Here is a 21,791-nt window from a genome sequence, read left to right on the forward strand (position 1 = left end):
TGAGGTTTCTCAGTCCCTCAGAAAATAGTATGAGTTGTTAGAGAAGATTTTCCAGAACGTACACCCATTCCTCCAGCTCTTTCTGCTTTAGAGGATGTGTGTGTGTGTTACTGCCTGCAGTTTTCCTAACAGCCTCCAAAAAGTCAGATAGGATTTCTAAAACTCGTCAGTCTTTTAAATTTTTATATACTATTCCCATACCTGACCCAGAACCCATAGCTTTAGTTAATCCCACTGCTGCTGAGCACTTAGTTAATTCCAATCCAACTCTTTCTGATAAGGATGGGAAAATTATTGATAGGTACGAGAAAAAAGTGTATACTTCTGAAACTTTGATTTTCAGAATTTTAAATTGTCAGACTCGTGTTAAAAATTGTTCTGACAATTTTGCAAAAGTATGATGAATGTTTTTTCTACAGATTCTTCCAGTGAGGAAAATATGCTTTGAATAACCTAGTTTTTTTTCTATTGCATAGGTCACTGCTCATTGTTTACAATGTGTGTATGACTTTGTGGATACTTCCAGGTCTATGGCCACTGGTACTGTTTTGAGGAGGTTTGCATGGCTGCCTACTCAGAATCTCCCAGATGATGATAAAATTAGATTTTAAATTCTTCTTTGGATAGAGATTTATTGTTTTGCTCCTCTGCTGCAGAGGTGTTCAAAAAGCATGATGAAAGGGCAAGGTGATCCAGGGAATCTCAAGATTTTTCAGCCGTCCTTTTCTGAACTTTCCAAGGAATTTTCTATCCCCTCATTCATTTTTGGCAAAAGCAGAATGAACAGTCTCAGTAAAATAAAGGTAAACGGACATAAGTTAATAGGTGTGTACTAGGATGATGACCCTGGAGCCTTTACGAGCCTAGCCCTGGCATCGTGCCACCCAACCTTAGTTCCCATTGCCTCTGTCGAGCAGAGCTACTGGAGTGATTCCCGGGGTGAATTTTCTATTTCCCATCCACTCATCAAGATTTCCCTTGAAGAGGGCCAGTGAGATGCTCTGTTTGACATGTATGGGAAGTCTGTTCCATAACATGGGCAGTCTCTGGGTTATGAACCTGTTCCTCTAGCATGTTCTGTTGATTCTGGTAATGAGGTTGAGGTCAAGGGAATTCCAAAAAGAAGGCTCAAACCTCCCAAAACCAAAAACAGTCTAGCAAGTCTGAATGACTGTTCAAGAAACCTTGTGAACCCCTTCCACTCTGGCCCCTTTATTTCTTACTGAAAGTCTGAATCACCATTTTTCCCTAAGCAACAGATAGTTTCAGACAAATGGGTTCTGAAAAGCATTCATCAAGGCTACAGATGGCAATGAAAGGAAATTCCTTCTTTTCAGGGGGTCATTCCTCAACTCCAAATAAGACTGTTTTGTTTCTACTGGTTCTTCATCACATGCTGTCCCAAGGAATGGTAGAACCAGTTCCTCCTTCTCGGGTTGGGAAGGGTTTTTTTTTATTCAAGGATGTTTTTAATGCCAAAGAAAGAAAATTCTTGGAAGCCAGTTCTCAGTCTTTCTTTCCTAAACCAGTTTGTGTTAAGTGCCCAAATTTAAAAATGATGTAACCTCATAACGTTTTACCTCGTGTTCCTCTTTCAGGATTCCTGGCAACACTAGACTTCAAAGATGCTTATCATCACATCCGTATTTGTACAGATTACAGATGTTTCTTAAGGTTTTGCGTGTCTGAATCACATTGAGTTCTCTGGCTTACCCTTTGGGCTATCCACTCCAACAAGAGTGTTCACAAAGTGTCTGTCTGCAGTTATAGCTCATTGCAGGCTACAGGGTGTACACATGTTTCCATATATAGATGAATTGCTTTTCATTGCAGTCTTTTTCAAAGTGTCAGGAATCTTTCTCTTGGGTTGAATGAACTCTTATACAAGCTGTGATTCCAAGAGAACATTCAAAAGTCTTTCTTCACACAGGATTGTGTTCTTGTGGTGGCAGCTAGACATCTGAGTTCAAAGAGCGCTTTTTTTCCACAGGAAAAGAAATAGATCCTTATTTAGATCTATTTCTAAGGTTTTCTAACCAGACTAGACTCACTATGAGGGAATACTTCAGGTTTTGGGTCTCATGGCATCTGTGATTCTCATGCTACTCCTGGCAAGACACCACAAGAGCAAGATATCTTGGTATCTGAAATCTCTTTGATCTCAGCATCAACACTCTTTATTTTTTTCAAATTCCAGTGCTGGGATGTGTCAGAAGAGAAATCTTTTGTTGAAGACAACAGATATCCATAAATCCAGGTCTGCCCTTTTCCCTCCCTACTCCAAAGCAGTTAGTCATCACAGATGCTTCAGACTTCACTTGAACAGTTTAAGAAGAGATACAAGTTTGTAGTTGGTGCCAGCAACACAACTAGCACCCATTCAGGGCTAGTTGTTCTCTGTTTTTTTACAATATTTGTGCGGGTTACTGTCTTATGGTCTTTCATATTCCTCTGTCAGGGTTCATTTATTGGCCATTTCAGCGTGTCTGCCCATGGATCCTCATCTTTCAATGCAGTCTCGCAACAAAGTGTTCCTGAAAGGGATTTGCATAAGAGGCCTGCAAGAAAACTGGTGGCCCCCCTTGGGATTTTAATTTTGTGTTAAAGAAGGTAACGTGCACCATATGAATCAGCTGTTCTGATTGACTTGAGGGTCTTAACATGGAAAACAATTTTACTGATTAATCTGACTTCTGCAAGAAGGGTGTTTGAATTGCAAGCTCGTGTGGTAAGTCAACTGTATCTTATTTTCCATAGGGATAGGGTTCCTTTGAGAATTAATTAATCTGATGACATCAATCTTCATTCCATTCTTCACCGATGGGTTTCGGTCCCGACCCTTCGGAACCAAGTCAGCCATATACCAAGCTCGCGCCAGCCCAAAACTCGCAAACTAAGTTTTACCCAAAATCCCCTTATCCCTGTTACCTCAGATCTCATTTGCCGCATTGCCGTAAAGCCACATTCAAGACAGCTGTCAGCTAAGTCTTTGATATTTTGATACTTCTGAATAGATAAGTGTTATCGGAAACTGTGTTACTTTACTTCGCTTATATTTTCCTGTACCTGTTTATCACTAAGTCTCTTACCCTCTTTTCCAACTTTCCTGTCAACTACCTGTTGGTAATCTTTATTCCATCGCTGGTACACTCCCTTCTCTTTACCCGCTGTGGTAATCTCCCTATACCATTGTTTGTATTTTCTGCTGTGATCTCTAACTAGCTGTAGTTGTGATATTGTTTTTTGGTTGTTGTAATCTGTTTTTTATGGTATTGTATTGTTTTTGTTGGTGTTAACATGTCTGATAAAAAGGGCACTTCAGGCTTCAACCAATGCCTGAAGTGTATGAGGAAAATGCTGAATAGTGACTCTCATAATGATTGTGTTTATTGTTTGGGAGTGCCTCATCTCTCGGTACAACTGCCTTGCTCCTTTTGTCAAGGTTTTAGTTCACATACCTTGAATGAGCATACAAATAAACTGATTTTGAAGGGCTTTCTTAAATCACCTTTTTCAGAAGCTCTCTCTGCGTTGGAGGGTTCACCCCCTCCTAGAAAAGAGAAAAAGAGCCCACATTCCGTTCCCTCCACACCCTCTGGTGAGAAGGAAAGACCACCAAAACTTCCAAAACTTTCTGCTCCAGACCACAAGTCTTCGTCTATGGCACCGATTTCGGCACCATCTATGTCAATTGCATTGGCGCTGACTTAGTCTGCATCGACAATGTCTATGGCACCGATTGTGGCTGATACTAAAATTTTGACCTCAATCCCGATTATGGCTCCGAGCCTTCTTACGGTTCCTCTAGCTCAGATGAACACTACTGCCCCTATCTTCTCAAAATTGGAGATGGTGGTGCCGTTAGACGTGCATGCATGGACCTGATATATATTCCCCGTCTGTGGGCCCCTTCTTAGGACAGGCTTATAGTCCCTTCTTAGAGCATCCAGAGTCCCTTTCGGGAATATCCACTAGATTCACCAGCAGCCTCTCCGAACTCGATGTGGTGCATCTGGTGGACCAGCTGCTGACTGCCAGGGGGATCTCTTCTGATTTCAGAAACCCAATCCTTCCTAGGACTTGGGATTTCTGCTTCACGGACTCCATTTTACTCTCCTCCTTCGTCCTCCTTGCATTTGGTGCCAATAGTGGATCTCACTTTGGCCCCAGAGCCGACCCTTTGGCCTTCGGTTTCCTTGGAACCGGGTCTTCCTCAGTCCCAGGATTGGACTGCAGGCTCTTCGGTTCCAAGTTTGATGCTGACCTTTTTATGGTGCCGTCCACGATGCCAGGATTCCTGTCGATACCGATCCAGCTTGAGGCTCTATTCCTGGGAGCGGGCTCAATGGAGCAGGGTGTGTCCCCGGTTCTGTGGTTGTCTTACTCGTTTCCGGGCTCCCATCCCTCTTTGGGCAGCCCTGCCTTCCAGGCGATGGAGAGGGCTCTTACCTCTGTAGGCAAGTCTTTTGCATCGCAACCTCCATGTCCTCCCCCTGAGGTGCAGCTGTCACAGGCCACCATCCCGGATCGAGCATGGAAGCGGCAGGAGACCCTGTTGCACGGTGCCACTGAGGAGGTTTCTAGGAAGAAATCATGTAAGAGGAAGCATGGGGCTCCTGTGAGGAGTCCCTCACCGAGGATGCGGATTACTATGAAGGGGAAGGGTCCCCCATGATCACCCCCTGAATATGTCTGTCGGAGACATCCTTGAGATCTTGAAACAGAGGGGTGATTGGAAGCCCAAAAATGCTTCCTCAGAGGAATCTGTTTTTCTGCAGGCTTTTCGTGCTCAACCATCTACCTACTTGGGTGACTCCGCTTGCAGACGAGATGGTTCAGCTTGTGGTGCAGAGCGCCGGGAAGAACCCTGACACTGTTGAAGCAATCCCCAGGAGACCAGACAAGATCCTCTCTCCTCCTGAAGAACATCCACATTGTTCAAAAGGTTTACCAGTAGATGCTATGGTAGTGAGGAGAGCCATACTGTTCACCCACCTAACAGGGAGTCCCAAGCGGTGGACAGATTGGGGAAGGGAGTATTTGCTTCAGACTCCAGAGAGACCTCATCTCCGAACTCTCTGGTACTCTATCAGGACAGATGTCGGACGAGGTTAATGACAAGACAGCCTCGCAGCTAGCTACCCTGGAATTAATTTCTAATTTGTTCATGAGGCTAATTTCACATGCAACCAAAGGTGTGGCTAGAGCTGCGGGTTCAGGTGTAGTTGTGAGACATCATGCCTGGATGCGCCTGTGTGACTTCATGGATCCTTTTAAGTCTTCCTTCCTTAACACTCCAGTGGAAGTGTCTTCCCTGTTTGGCCTTAAAGTTGAAGGACATGCTAGGCAGGTGTGAGCAGGATGGTAAAACCCTGTCTGTGGTTGGTGTACGTTTCTCCACTCCTCAGCGTCCCTTTTCCAGGAACCAGAGAATTGGGAAATTGTGGCACAAAAAGTCTCAGGGTCCTTTATATGACACATGTGGCGAGTTCACCCCCAGAGGCAGAGGGGGCAACTCTTCTGGAAGATGCCCTTACAGAGGCAGAGTGGGTCCACTTAATCAGTTTTCCAGATATTCTTTCTCTGGACAAGCCCAATCAGCGCTCCTGAAGAGCAGCTTAATTGCTTTCATCTTGAAGCAGTCGGGGGACATCTTTCTCTGCACCCCAAAGCCTGGATATCAGTTACCACAGATTCTTGGGTGCAGAAGATAATGTTTAGAGGTTACCAAATCCCATTCGACTCCTACCCAAAACCACTGAAACAAATCCCAAACGTTTCACCCAGTCTAAGGAAAGAAGCTTCTCTATAAGTAGAAAATTTGTACTTAAAAATAGTCATCCAGAAAGTCCCACCAGACCAGATCGGATCCAGATTTTACTCAAGGTTTTTTTTTGGTGCCAAAAAAGACAGGAGACTGGAGGCCAGTTTTGGACCTCAGCTGCTTAAACAAGTTTGTCAGACAGACAAAATTCCAGATGGTCATGGTTCAGTCCATTCTCCCCTTTCTGGAGGAAGGTGATTGGATGTGCTTGACAGATCTTCGGGATGCGTATTACCACATCAAGATGGCTGAACATTCCAGAAGGTTCCTTCGCTTCCATCTGTGAGCCAATCATTATCAATTCTGTGCCCTGCCCTTCGGACTCTCTACAGCCCCTAGAGTGTTCACCAAATGCATGGCAACAATGACAGCTCACTTATGACTACAAGGATTCTGGGAGTTTCTGTATCTGGATAATTGGCTCCTCACCGCTCCCACCAAGCATCTACTGGTAACAACCTAGCACTACACCCTCTCTTTGGCGCATCATCTGGGAATCTCCATAAACTGGGAAAAGTCCAATCTAACTCCAACCCAAACTTTGGAATTTATAGGGGTGCCATTCAATACCCGCTGTTGCTTAATCTCTCTCGCAGATCTCAAGCTTCAAAGACTAAGGATCCAGCTCTGAGTGATACTCTGCCTTGACTTGCTTCTGGCTCAACAGGTCCTGCAGCTGTTAGGGTCAATGGCAGCATCTATATCAATAGTACCCCTAGCGAGGCTTCATATGAGACTCTAACAGTGGCTTCTGTTAACCCAGTGGTATCTGAATCAATACCCGTTGTCCTCCCAGATTCAAATTACAAATCGATGCAAACTAGATCTTTCTTGGTGGATGCAGCCAGACACAGAACTTTGGAGCCGATCCTTCCATTCCCCTCAACCCAGCGCCATTGTGACCATGGACGCTTCCCTGATTTGGGGGGGGGGGGTCATTTTCAGGGAATGACTGTCCAAGGCACATGGTCCGATTTAGAGGCCAATCTGCATATAAATGTTCTAGAACCGAGGACAGTGCTTTTGGCATTGCAAGCATTTCAGTCTGCCTTTCCTTCGGGAACAATTGCTGTCCAATCAGACAACATGTCAGTAGTTTGGTACATAAACAAACAAGGAAGAACCAAGTCCTATCCCCTATGTCGAGAGGCCATGAGAGTTTGGCAATGAGCGATAGCTCCAACCGCTTTCTGATAGCAATGCATATCCCAGGGAACTCCAACGTGATCGCAGTCTAATTGAGCAGATGCATTCTCCTGTCTCACAAGTGGTCCCTCAACTCCATCTTAGTGGCAAAGATCTTCAGCCATTGGTTCCAGCCTTGCTGTGAACTGTTCGTCTCCCCATCCAACCACAAATGCAGCAACTACTTCGCCCTAATTCCCCTGCAGAGGGAGTCCCAGAGGGGCGTGCTTATCCACGATTGGCCCACAGGACTGCTTTATGCTTATCCTCCTATTCCTCTGATTCCTCTAGTTGTGAAGAAAACTCTTAAGCTGAAAAGCAAAATGGTGCTCAGGAATGTTCTTCCATAGGGCCACCCCTGGATATAAAGTAGCTGGGGACTCTGTCCCATCAGTGATGAATGGAATGAAGATTAACAACATCAGATAAAGAAGTTATCTCTTTACCATAACGTTCCATCTGTGTTGCTGATCTTCATCCATTCATCACGTCCCACCCTCCTTCCCCCTCCTAGAGGCTCCTGGGGGATATTTGGGTCCATTTCCTGGATTAAGGTTTGTGCTTGGAGACCGGCTCTGCTTTACTTATTAGTGCAAACTCAATCTGAGGTAACAGGGAGAAGGTGATTGTGAGTAAAACTTAGCTCGAGAGTTTTTGGCTGGCGTGAGCTTGGTATAAGCCCGACTCAGTTCCAAGGGCTCGGAACCAAAACCCATCGGTGATGAATGGCTGAAGATCATCAACAACACAGATGGAACGTTATGGTAAGACATAACTTCTTTTTTTTTTTATGCTTAAAGTGGTATCAGAGTTTACATTAAGCCAAACTGTCCATCTCCTCATTTTCTTTCCTGAACTTAAAAATTAGGGAAAAAGGAAAACCTTGGATGTCCACTGACAACTCTGGTACTATTTTGACAAGACTAAATATTTCAGAATTTCGGGATCAGTTGTTAATTTCTTGTGAATGTGAGAAGAAAGGACAACCTGTGTCAAAACAAACTATTTCCAAATGGTTGTCTAAGGCTCTCACCTTTTGTTATACTCACCATAACAAAACTATTCCAAGCAGGGTCAAGGCCCACTCTACCTACATCTTTAGCTTTTTGGAAATGGTTGGTTTCTAGAAATATTCTAGAAACTGCTATTTGGTCCCGTGTACATAATTTTAAAAACCCATATAAGCTGGATTTCTTCTCTAGGTCCAGGTCAAGCTTTGCTAAGGCTGGACTCTTCTTCCACCTCCCTAATGTAGTTAGCTAAGGTACGCTTCCCATATAGCTAAGGGTACTGCAGCAGTGATCAATGTGATGAACATAGTGTAGTTGTGTAAATAAAACTTAACATAAGTAAATGTTCAAATGATCACTGCTGCAGTAGCCTCTCCCTCCCTTGTTCCCCCTCATTTTGGTGTGTTTTTTATTCCAGGGTGTGGACATTTATTTTTTTTGTTGTTCCTGGCATTGTCCTTTTGGGGCTGAGCCTCCCTGTCTCAGTGCTGGCAGGAAAGCTCTTAAGGGCTTCACACCCATTGTTGTCTTTTAATCTGCTCAGCTTGAGCTGCCTGACAGTTTGGGCACGTGGAAGGTGCCTTGAAGCTTTGGAAACTGGTCAGCTGTTACATCCTTGGCAGGATATAACCCATATTGTTAAGGCTACTGCATCAATTATCATTCAAACTTCTGCTGTTACTATCTGTGGATCTTGTGGAAGGGGAGAGCCCAGCTGTGGGAAGCCAAAGAAACCCAAAGCATGTTTATTGCTACTTTATGACAAAACTATTAAGTAAGATTTTAAAAGTAAGCAGGAATTACAGCTGGTGGATGTGAAGATATGAATAGGTAAGTACGTGAAATTTACTCAGTTTAAAGTGAGCATATTTTCTTGGTACAGTGGTGTAGTTATCACTAGTAAGAATGAGTGAAGTAAGAATACAGGAGCTTTGTAAGTATTATTGTAAGGGGTGTACATTCAAGAGCTACTGGAGTAAGCAGGAACATGGTTGTGGAGATGTGGAAAATAAGGCTGCACATCACACAGTAGTCTTTCCTTAGAGCTATCTACAGAACCATTTTACCTCATTACTTTAAACACATAGATCAGTTTACAGCTCCCTCCCGCAATTTAGAAGCAAGTCATCTTTCTTAAGCCTTACAAAAAGAAATGCAAAGTTCATTCTATGTCTTAGCTTACAGCCACAAAGTTTGCTGTCTGCTCTAGCCTAGAATTTTTAAACCATCAAGAAAAAAATTACAGTGTATTCATGCATCTCCCTGCCATAAATAAAAGATCATATTTCCTTGCATAGTAGTCTGTTTGGCAGCTTTCTCAAAATTGCATTGCATTTTTGACCATGCAGTAGTGGCTGAGGTCTTATGTTTGGATAGTGCGCCTATAGACTGCTGTCTGTCCCTTACATTGTTAGGCTGGTTCTCTCAAGAGAATTTAGGCATTTATTGCAAGGCAGATTGAGAGTGTAGCTCCACAGACTCATAACAGTAAAAGTATTTAAATGTTATCTCCATGTGGGGGGTTGGGGGACCCTGTACCCCCCACACACACACTAAATATGCAGGCATCTTCAAGGTCATTGTATGTTAGCAAAGGGGCAGCACAATTGGCTGCAGTGAGCAGGGAATTGTAATGGTCTTAATGAAACTATGTGATTCCCATCTGTTGCAGTGTACCTTTTCTAATATTTTTGTGACATACATACTTTCCAATTCTGTCTCTGTGCTGTGATAGTGTGATCAGTTTATGTTCTTTAGCTACTCTGTACTCAGTAGCCACAATTTAAGTGGTCTTGACACATTTGTTGAAGTGTTTTACCTGCTGAAATGGGAATTGTTAGCTTGGTTTAGTCAGTTCCTGTTTTGTTGTGCAATAAAACCATTTGTGTGCCTGAATTGCTAACAGAGGGTAAGTTTTTCCTTTTCTGTACTGTATTACAATCTCAAAATTGGTACATTTAAGTTGCAGGGGGTATTGGGATGCAGGGGGGTTGCCCTTCTGCAAAAGCATTTGATCCAATGTAGTCTATTTTGGTCCTTTTTAAACATATGAGTTGTCTGATCCAACAGAATCTGACCTTGGGACCGACTTCGAAGCTTCTTCAGATTCAGAACACCGACTCCTCCCCTACCCATAATTCCTTGGACTCCACCTTAGTTGCTCAAATCTCGTCTGCTGCTTGAAGGCAACAGACATGCGAAGGAGCTCTCGATTCAGCATGCCGTATCATTTTGGGTTAAAGCTACTCCTTTTCCTACTGTGAGAGAATTTTCTCTCTCTTTCTATGTTTAGCATCCTTTTTGACCTTTTAGTTAAGACCAAGCATAGTGTTAGCTGCTAGTTTGTTGGCTTAGGCAGTTAAGGTTTCTCCTTTTTCCTAACTAGTTGTTTAAAAAAAAAAGGTGTCTCTCTCTCTCTCTCTATATATATATATATATGTGTGTGTGTGTGTGTGTGTGTGTGTGTGTGTGTGTATATATATATATATATATATATATATATATATATATATATATATATATATATATATATATATATATATATGCATTCACATTGAAGATACTGTCTTATCTCTCCTTTTGCAGGTTTGCAGAATATCTTAATCGCCATGTGAATGCTAGAATGTATAACATTTTTGTTTAAAAGTTATAAATGTTACACAGGAAAGATAGCTGCTCTTTTAAGATGTCCCATTGATTTACTGGTTTAGTTGCTCAAGTGAATGAACACTACAGTGTGTTGTATAGTTTATTTTACACAGTGGTATCAGTTTTGAAAATTACATTGTGTAATGTGTTTCCCTGTTTTGTTTTTCCAGCATTGAGATTTCATTATTAAAAAAAGATGACTCCATGTGGCCAGAGCTAATTCCTGGTGACAAAAAAGGCCAGTTCATTATGGACCCCACTCAGGCTGCTGAAATAAATGAACATTTGATGCATCTCACTTCTGCAGAACTGGTTTGTATTCATTGATTGTATACCAAACATGTTTAGTTTGCAAATATTATCTCAACTGTAGTTTGAAAAAAGACATTAAAATGATGTCACAGTGACTGCCAATGCCTTAAGAAATTTGATCTGATGTTATCCATGTCACTCTTCCTAACTTCTGGGTCGTAGAATCTGACATCGGATCAGAGCCAGCAACTTCTTGGACAGATCCTAGGCTCGAGCTCCTCCCACTCCTATAATCCCTTACTGCCCTCTAACCCCTCAGATCTCATTTGCCACTTCACCACTACGGATGTGATTCCTTTGGCTCACCTCCTTCTGTGTGATAAGTGCTTGTTTTCACATTTCTTTTTTGCCTTTATAGCTTTTAAACTTACTTATTGTATCTTTAGAGTTCTGAGCTTATAGTTTTTTTTTTGTATTTTCTTAGCCTCCCTTCCCTTTTTAACTTTTTTCTTACTGTCAGCCTTTTTGGTGCCATTTTTCTTGACTTAGGCTTAGATTAGTTTCTTGTTCATGCTTTTGAATTTTAATTGTATTGGTTATTGTTGTGGGCTTATTGCTGGCTTTCAACTGCAGTTTGGCTTCTGGTTAACGTTTCGGTTGCGTTTTGGCTTTTGTGTTTGGTCTGCTATATTCAGCCCTCATGTCTGACAAGCCAGCATGGTTTAAGAGGTGCTCCTTGTGTGGTCAGAAGATGCCTATTTCCGATTCGCATGAAGAGCACTTCTATTGTTTGGGCGCCGACCACCTGGATGTTGTATGTGGCATTTGTGCCACATTCGACCCCAGGGCCTTGGTCGAGCACAGTAATAAGCTACTTTTGAAAGAGATAGCTCGGGGGGGGGGGGGGGTCCTTTGGTGCACTAGTCTCCAACCAAGCCGGAACCACTAGAGAAAGGCTCCCTCCATCTCTGGATCTTTTCTTCTAAGAAGCCTAGGCTGTCGGATCCTAGCTCCTCGGATCCAGCTCCAGCCTCGGCTCGGATCTGAGGTCACAGGAGTCTACTCCTGGATCCAAGGCCTGTGGATAGAGGCCTTCAGATCCAGCCCACACTGGACATGCCACAGATCTGACCTCGACGGATCTGAGATGTTCGTGTTCCAAATGCTCGGATCCTCAGTTGCCCTCAGATCCAAAGTGGACAGATCTGAGACCCGTATCAGATCTTATCTTGATTGGGGACTCTCCATTGGGTTTTGGCCTGGAGCAACATCTTACAGCTCCTAGGTGCAGAGGCCATTCTTCTGAGAGGTACAGGAAGTCCTCTGGGTCTAGACATTCGTCCTCAGCAAGGTCATGAGCCTCTTCTGTGTCTTCCAGGAGCTTGCTCCTATCCGACATGGACAAGATGATGAGGTCTTTCCTCAAGGCTCAAATTGAGTTGGGGCTTCTTGTGTCCCCTGCCCACCTGGCCCATGGTGCTTCCCCTGCCCCTACCTTTCAATCTCCTCATCCGACCCAGGTGGGTTTGGACTTTCAGGGCCTGGTGTGAGGTGAGGAGGCAATGAGGACTCCAAGAACCAACTTTATCTCTACCCTGTCCAATTCCCTGACCTGCTCTGCTCTTCCTCCCTCGGAGCAGACTGGATCCTGAACCCGAACAGCCGCTCTGGAGTTCTTGTGGGAGGGTTCTGGTTCAGTTTTTTCAGGCCAGTCTCTGCCCCTTGGTGCTTTGGCTCTCAACGGTTTGGGCCTGTATTGTCTGGGTGTCTTGATGTGGTGGCACGCTCTGCTCCCTCTTCTCATTTGGTCTTGTCTGCTGGGAATGGGGAGGGGGGCATCGTCCAGCCCTTCAGCCTTCCGGGTAGTAGAGAGGACCTTCTCAACTGCTGGAGCTACCTCCCCTGCTCTCCAGGGCCCTTCCCAGCCCACCTCATCTTTGAGAGCTAAGCCTTCTCAACCTGCTTCTGGTCAGCCTTCCCGAACCGGCCTTCAAGGGGGAGTTACCCCACTTGGGGTTCCCCACTCTTCCGAGTTCTCCCCTAAGCTCCCTTCAGAGGATGTGCCCTGGAAGAGGACATGCAAGAGGAGGCACCTAGACTCTCCAATGGAGTTTCTCACCGAGGATACAGACCTAAATGAAGGGGACAGGTCCTCCAGATCTCCACCCGAAGATATCTTCTTTGGAGACATCTTGGAGTTCCTCAAATTGAAGGGTGGATGATCTTCCCAACCAATTCTTAAGTCATCCCACAGCTAGACAGGTCTGGTCAAAAGGGGGGGGGGGGGCAGTCAATGCTATCATGCTAGCTGCTGCCACTAAAAAGAAGTTGGCGAAGCAGAGTATGTCTGTCCATTCCCCCCAATCGAGAATCCCAGACGACTGACCGACTTGGAAAGCGGGTTTTCGCCTCAATTACATTTGGTCTGTGGGTGCTTAATTACTTGGAACACTTCACCCACCTCCAAAGGGATTTGGTTAAGGGAACTCACCACTTCCCTTTCCGAGTTGATGTCTGCCAAGGACTTGAAAAAGTGTCTCCCAAGCTATCCATTCTTGTGTCCCTCACTAATTCCTTGATGAGGTTGATTTCCAATGCTGCAGAATGCACCTCTCGAGCAGCCGGCACAAGCATCACTATTTGGCATTTTGCCTGACTGCGTCTATGCTGGGATTCAGAGTCTTTTAAAGCATCCTTCACCAGTGCCCCCATTGATGGAGCCACTTTCTTTGGTCCATCAGTCAAAGACATCATGACCCACAGTGAGCAGGAAGGGAAGACCTTGTCAGCTCTGGGAATCAAATTTTATATCCCTCAGTTGTCCTTTTCTGAGACACAACGAGGGATCAAGAAATTGTGGTTCCGAAAGTTGCAGTCTTCTTTTCAGGAGGCTCAGGATGAACCTTCTTCTAAAGATCGAGGGAGAGGGTTCAATTGTAGATGCCGCCCTAGAGGCAGAGGGGGTCTGCATAGTCAGGGCTCCAAGGATCCTTTCTTTGAGAAGTCCTTCCAGTGCTCCTGATCTGTTGCATGACTGTCCTGCCCTGGAGGTAGTGGGGGGCATTTGTCTCTGCACCCTTTGGGTTGGGCAAACATAACAAGAGATCGGTGGGTGCTAAACATTATTTCCCACTTCCCCTTCTAGTCAGTAACCATCTCTTCAATGCACCACCCTGTCAGAGGGAGTTAGCTCAGCATGAAGTGCTCAAGCTTCTTCAGAAGAGAGCCATCCAAGAGGTCTCACCAGGACAAAGAGTATCCAGAACTTGCTCTCACTTCTTTTTGGTGCCAAAGAAAACAGGGGACCTACGTCCAATCCTGGACTTAAGTGAGTTAAATTTCTCAGTTAAAGAAGTCGAACTTCCAGATGGTCACTGTACAGTCCATAGTGCCCCTTCTGCACAAGGACAAGTGCATGAGCTCTGTGAATCTCCAGGATGTGTACTGTCGTATAAAAATAGACAGGCGCACCCGGAGATATCTCTGCTTTTGTGTAGGAGCCGGCCATTACCAGTTCAGGACCCTGCTCGTTGGTCTCACCACAGCCAATCAGGTGTTCACCAAGTGCATGGTAGTGGTGGTAGCTCACCTGAGACTGCAGGGATTCCAGGTGTTTCCTTGCCTCAATGATTGGCTCCTCACAGCTCCCACAATGCATCGACTGGTCGCAGCCACTCAGTACCTTCTTCACCTGTTCGACCAGCTAGAAATTACTGTAAATCTACCCAAGTCCAATCTGATTCCAACCCAGAACTTGGGAGTTTATCTGCATCCAGCTAGACATTGTGTCAGAGTTTGCAATGTTTACCTCCCAGGCATGTGCAACTAATTCAGTCCCATGTTCAGTGTCTCCTAGATCTGTCTCGTCCTCAGGTCCACTTAATTCTCAGGGCATGGGGTAAATTGAGGTGGCAATCTATCTGGTGCTGTTGCCATTAGCAAGGTTTTATATGAGGGTGCTACAGTGGACTCTAGCAGTCCAATGGTCTTCTCTGCCTCACCCAATGACAGCTTCCATCTGCCTCACTCCAATGTGCAGGTGTCATCTTCTTTGGTGGATTCAGTCTCCCGGCGATCTCCTCATGGGCAGACTCTTTTCTCCTCCTCTTCCCAGTGCCACTGTGATCACAGACGCTTCACTACTGAGGGGGGGGGGGCATTGTCAGGGAAAGACAGTCCAAGGCATGGTCCCCTGCAGAGAGCAAACTGCACATAAATGTACTTGAGGTGAGGGAGTTCTTAAGTTGCAAGCCTTTCAGGACTGCTTTCCTCTGGCAGTGCATACAGACAACATGGCTGTTGTGTGGTACATCAGCAGACAAGGGGGCACACATTCTTATCTGCTTTGTCACGAGGCCATGAGAGTATCTTGAGTCCTCACGAGTGGTCACTGAATCCCTCAGTGGTGAAAGACATCTTCATTCACTGGGGTCAGCTGAGTTGTGATCTGTTTGCTTCCCCTGTCAGTCACAAATGCAGCAAGTACTTCGCCCTGATCCCCCTAACTGGGGAGACCCCCAGGGATGCTCTAGTTCATGATTAGCCTCTGGGTCTCCTTTATGCTTACCCTTCTATACCACTCATTCCCAGAGTGCTTCAGAAAGCTCATCATCTCAAGGCTCCCTTGATCCTCATTGTCCCCTTCTGGCCTCGGCAGGTGTGGTTCCCCCTCCTCAGGTCTCATCTGAAGTACTCCCCTTGGGTACTGGATCCCCTTCCAGATCTGAAATCTCACCCCTCTCATCTTCTGATCCCAAACCTTCAGACACTTTGTCTGACTGCGTGGTTTATCTACTTCCCATAATCCTAAACTAGTCCAGACTTGCCTCTCCAGTCAGTGACATCATTCTGGCCTCTCAGAAGGCCTCCACCAGAAAGGTTTATCATAGTAAATGAAAATGATTTTCTATCTGAGCCAACCAGTGGAATCTGGATCCCTTTTTGGCTCCCATTCCAGACATCTTATTATTCTTGTCTTTTCTCTTTCAGGATGGAGCCAGTTTCTCCACTATTAAGCTGAAAGGAACCTATTTTTTCTTCTCACCTTTGTAAGGCCTTTTTGAAAGGTGTCTTCCTGCTACAGCTCCATATCAAAGATGCCTCTCCTCCTTGGAACCTTTCCTTTGTGATGCAGTCTCTTACTCAAAGTTCTTTTGAGCTTGCTGCAACTTGCGACATTAAGTTTTTGTCTTGTGAGACCACCTTTTTGGTGGCTATGACATCAGCAAGACAAGGTTCTGAGTTGCAGGCTCTCTCAATCAAGCCTTCATACATGATTTTTCAAAGACAAAGTGGCTTTTGGGACTAATCCCTCTTTGATGTCCAAGGTAGCCACTGAAGCAAATTTGAATCAAACCATTCAGTTGCCAGTTTTCTTTCCCAACCATTCCAGTAAAGGAGAGTATATGCTGCACACGCTTGACGTAATATAGACTATTACGATTCTATTTAGACAGGATAAAGAGCTTTCACAAATTTGACCAACTATTTGTGGCCTTCTCTGTTAGCAGACTGGGTTGGATGGTGTCCAAGATTACAGTATCTCAGTGGATATCCCAATGTATTTCTGTGGCTTATTCTTCTAAGGGATTGCCATTACCAGAGCATGTCAGAGCTCATTCCAGTAGATCTTTGGCTACGTCAGCTGCCTATTTAGCCAGACATTCCATAGATGAGATTTTCGCTGCAGCCACCTGGTCTACTACTCACACGTTCATTACTTATTACAAACTCATCATAGTTTCCAGGAACAGGGCTTCCTTTGGCTCCACAGTTCTTTGGCATGCCCATCCATGAGGCCACCCAGGATTGTATTGTAACTGGGGACTCTGATCCAGAAGTGAGGAATAGTGACATTTATAACATCAGATAAAGAGTTATGTACTTGGCATAACTTAGCTTCTGTGTTATCCTGTGTCACCATTCAGCACTATCCCTCCCTCCTTCCCTCATCCTGCTGGATTTAGAGGAAGTGGAGATATCCTGTCTGGTGGTTCAGAACTACTGTGGCTGTCTTCTAGCTCTGGGGCAAACTCGATCTGAGGGGTTTGGAGGCAGCAAGGGATTATGGGAGTGGGAGGAGCTTGAGCCTAGGATCTGTCTGAGAAGTTGCCGACTCAGATCCGATCTCAGATCCCACGTCACAGAAGTGATGAATAGTGCCATAGGGCAGTATAGATGCTAAGTTATGGTAAGTGCATAACTCTTTTTTTTTTTCTTCCCACTCCCCATTAATATCCAATGATCAACCTTAATTTCCACTTTTCGATTTCACCCTAGAGTGGACTGTTAAGTTTCAGATTATTCTCTGGATTTTTAATTATTCTCTGGATTTTTAATACTGTGCCCTTGATTTTGCCTGGTCTTCCTGTCTTGCCTGGTTTCTATGATGCCTTATGGGCAATGCCCCACCCCCACCCACATCACCAGAACTTGTCAGAAGAAAAAGAGCCTTTAGATGGTTTTGGATAGATATTAGTGAATGATTTCTACTTTTTGTTTATCAGATCATTACACATAATTAGATTTGGTGATATTCACTCTAATACAGGACCAGGTTACACTTTTTATAATTTTAATGCATCCATCTTCCTTCTGGCACACTTTGCTTGTCATCCATGGATGATCATGGAAAGCACCTTTCCGCATACATCCTTAGATGTCGTAGGAGTTTGAAAAACTTATCTTAAATCTGACTCTCCTTGTGTTGCTTCCTCATAATCTAGATACACTGTACATGTGTGACTGTGTCAGTAACACAACTGGTTAAGTTTCCTACTAGATCTAACATAAACTCTGACACAGAGTCTGTTTGAGATCGGGTTGCCTTTAATAGACCAAGTTGGGTCGTTCTTCTGCAGGCCATGCCACTAGTTGTCATTGGTTGCCCTTAAACCTCTTCCATTAGTGCCTCCTTCCACTCATATCCAGCATAACATTCTTTTCTAAAAACTGCATTGTTCTTCTTGGACTAAACTTGATTGATTGGAATTTGTTTTTCCCCAGTCCTAATGGTGGGCATGCTTTATACAGTCAGACATATATTAACAGCTTTTCAGTATAAATAGTTTCTGCTGTCTTTCCCCTTCAAATCTCTTGGACAGAATTTCTTTTTGCCTTCCACTTTGGAGATTAGTAACACCTAACCCTTGGGTTTTGATCGTTGTTCACCATCCTTATAAGTCTGAGTAAAAAGAAATTGATTCTGTAGCTTAGTCTTTTGACAAGCTGCACACAGTATTCTTGAAGTTACGTGTCTTCTCAGTTGTTAAGCTATTAATTTGCTTTTTAATCTAACTTTGAGTCAGTGTAATGGGCCGTTTGCATGGAAACAGTGTTATCACTATTCCTCAAGTTCCCACTGCTTAGCAAGACTCACAGAACAGATTACAGCTCCCACTCTCTATTTCTTGAACTCCCCCTGCTTCATCAGCATGACTTTTCATTTTGAAATATAACCTTCTGCTTGTGTTATGTACCTTATTCTATTGTTGGGATCAACTTATCACACTTAACTGTTACTCTCTTTCCCTCCCAGGTAAATACTTTCAACTCAACTTTTTATTAATTAGTTTCTTTCCAGTAGCCATTTTAAATGTTGGGACCCACTACAATGAGTCCTGAAATAAGGAGTCAGAGTGGCCAATGCCATGATCTCAGAGTGATATATATATATATATATATATATATATATATATATATATATATATATATATATATATATATATATATATAAGTTTGGTGGTGTGGGTTTTATGCAGAGCAGTGTTTTTCGAAATTCACTCTTCTGCTGTGTCTTTGGTCTCGGTTTTTCCAGTTTTGCCACTTGGCATTTTGAGTACAGACTCAATAGGGAGGCTTTCTTTCCACATACATGTTGCTGCCATTACATAAACCTGTTTAATCCATTCTCCTAAGTTCTTCAACTTATGTTGTCCCCATATATAGAGGTATTGCTGAACTAGTTCTTGTGTGGGTACATAATTTATGGCTATAGCCTTTGATTTATCTTCATTACTTTTGTATCCAGAATAGAGCTGAAACTGTCTCATAATGTTTTACCAGACTGAGATATCCTTTTCTGGATTTATCAGGTACAGAATAATAACTACAAATAAAGCCAACTTTTTCTTGATTACTATATCATTTATAGCCTTGCATTTCTGAGTCCCTTATTTTCTTTGCCAGTGGCTCTAAGTGTAAAATAAATAAAGGGAAAGAGGACAGTCCTGCCAAGTTCCTCTGTTCCGGCACAACCTGCAAAACAGGAACCCTCCCTCTTTAATTCTTGCCACCGATCCTTCATATGTCCTCCTAATTAACCTTGTTATTGTATCAAGGAATGCAAATGCTTCCAATGCCCTGGGTCATAAAATCCCAGCTTACCCTTTCAAATACTGCTTCTGTATCCAGACTCGCCAACATCAGAGGTATTTTCTTCCATTCTACTTCTCGCTGGATCATCATCGTTTTATTAATGTTGTCTAATGTTTGCCTCTCCTCCACAAAATCACAGTGATCCATATCTATCAATTCTGGCAACACTTTTGTCATTCTTTTAGCTAATATAGACACAAACACTTTGTAATAATGGTTTAAAATTAAAATAGGTGTGTATGAAGCTGGGTCTAATGAGTCTTTACCGTCCTTTCATCCAGGTTGTTGGTACTTCCCCTGTTTTTAAAGTACTGATAAACAAGACCTTCCAGATCTTTATCACTTTCTTCCCTCCTAACATCCTGACTTCCAGAGGAAGACTTTCTTGAAGATTGATTATACATCACCATTTTTATTTCATCTCCTCCTATTTTAACTTTAGTTGTTGAGATTCATCTTCCTCCTAACCATGGCAAAATTAAGTCTTCCATAAATGTTTTTATTTGTGCTCTTTCTTGCTTTCCACATTTCTCTGCATCATGCAGATTTTCATTAAATTTCCAAAGTATCTCTAATATTTCTACAGGAGCTGTGGATGTTCTTTGTGTTTCACTGTTGCAGTCATCACACTTGAGTTATCTGCCTGCCTGCACGTAGACCTCAGTCGTCCCAAATACCAGAGACTTAGTATTACTGCATCGGTTGCTGTCACTTCACGACTGATGTCAGTTCATCAGGAGTATAAAAACAGGCAGCCGACACCATTACATCAGTCTTTCTTGCCGTGGAGCCTGAAGCAGAAGCAGTTCCCACGAGTGCCGGTCGGCCGCTACCTGAGTTTTCGTTTCTGAATTGAATCATCCTGAAGTCTTCTAAAGCTAAGTACCCCGTTGGGGTTCCTTTTTTCGTGCTCTAACCGATGTCAGAAAAAGTTAACAATTGTCGTGCCTGTGGAAAGCAAATACCACACTGATATTTCCATTCTTACTGCGTCACCTGTTTAAGCCCAGACCACGACGTACCTCGCTGTCAGTTTTGTGCTTTGTTCAACACCCGAACTATTCGTCATCGGGCCCTTATTATTGCTAAATACTTTTGCTCTTGATATCCGTATTCTGAAATGGCCTCAGTAAGCCATATGTCTACCGATCTTCCGAAAAAACGTAAGGATAAAGACAGAGACAGACCGCATAGGTCCAAAACTGCCGATGAGGCTTCAAGCTAGTTGCCAGTTCGCCGGTACTCAGTGAGGTGCTTTTGCAGCCCCTGATGCCCACTTCAGTGGATTTGCAGGCCACTACCGAGACCCGTTCAGAGTCCTGTATGCTGCGAGACTCTTCTTTGACTACAGAACTTGCGAATGTCTCTACCTTAGATGGGTTCGGAGCCGCTGTGCAGGCACCGGCTTCTGAGGAAAGTTCTTCGCATTACCAATATTTGACACAAACCGACGACTTCTTTCGCATCAGTTCTGTCTAAAACTACCGAGTTTCTAAGGCCAAGAGTACTAGCTACGCCTAAAAAACTGACAACCCAAACTCAAGCACCTGCTTCCTTGCCACAATCTCAAATGCCTAAAATGGCAGAAGACCTGATCATGCTGATTAGGGGAAGCCAGCCTTCCCCTGCTAAGAGAAAAAGACACCTATCCCCAGCAGCTTTAACTGACCAAGAGTCCGACGACTCTGAGGTTTCTGAATATGAAGACATGCCTTTATCTGCTTATGAGGATTCTGATGCAGAGGAATCCATTCCTTCTGCTTCCCCTCAAGAGGATTTTTCTTTTGGTGAAACCCTACATACTTTAAGGGAGCATTTCCACTGGGAATGCCAGAATTATCCTCAGTCCAAAAATTGACGTAGGGAATATTTAGATTTGCCACAGCATAGACCCTTAGCTATCCCTCCTGTTGTGGATGTTGTGAATGATATGTTTATGGAATCCACTCTAACTCCCGATACTTTACCCCCTGCTCCAAGGAAACCAGATAGGTACTACAGAGTCCCTGACTCTCACAAGTTTCTTTTCAAAAACCCAACTGCAGACGCAGAGGTCATCTCCCAAGGGCCTAAAGGCATAAAAGCAACTACTGCTAAGAATCCCACCCCTTCGGACAGGGCTACACTTCTGCAACTCTCTCCATTAGGGCATTGAATTGCCAGTTTCACATGCTGAAATACCAGCAACATATTATGGAACTTAAGCAAAAAATATCTACCATTCCTGACTGCAGAAAATAAAGAATTACAGGAGCTTATGCATTCTGCAAGCCAAGTCAGCAAGCATACCTTGCAATGTGGGTTTGACACCCTAGAAGCATCTTGCAGGGTAGCAGTCACAGGTTCTATACTTAGAAGGCATGCTTGGCTTAAGGAGCAAACTTTGCCAGACCATGTCAAATCAGAATTACTGGACAATCCTTTGAATAAAGATGATCTGTTTGGCACCAAAGCAAAAGAGGTTCTAAAAAAGATGGTAGAAAAAGCTAAGTCTA

The 21,791-nt window shown here is 43.8% G+C and overlaps 1 protein-coding gene across 1 annotated transcript in view; it reads left to right on the forward strand.

The window, feature by feature from the left end:
- NUDCD1 (NudC domain containing 1) overlaps positions 1–21,791 on the forward strand; it is a 1,696,974-nt gene that overhangs the window by 1,149,399 nt on the left and 525,784 nt on the right. Inside the window, exon 7 of the mRNA XM_044065757.1 lies at positions 10,839–10,980. Coding sequence (XP_043921692.1) covers positions 10,839–10,980 — 142 coding nt within the window. The remainder of the gene's footprint in view (positions 1–10,838; positions 10,981–21,791) is intronic.

The sequence above is a fragment of the Protopterus annectens genome, chromosome 3.part0 (assembly GCF_019279795.1).
Source record: "Protopterus annectens isolate FY-2018-M chromosome 3.part0, PAN1.0, whole genome shotgun sequence".
NCBI classification, from domain to species: Eukaryota; Metazoa; Chordata; order Ceratodontiformes; family Protopteridae; genus Protopterus; species Protopterus annectens.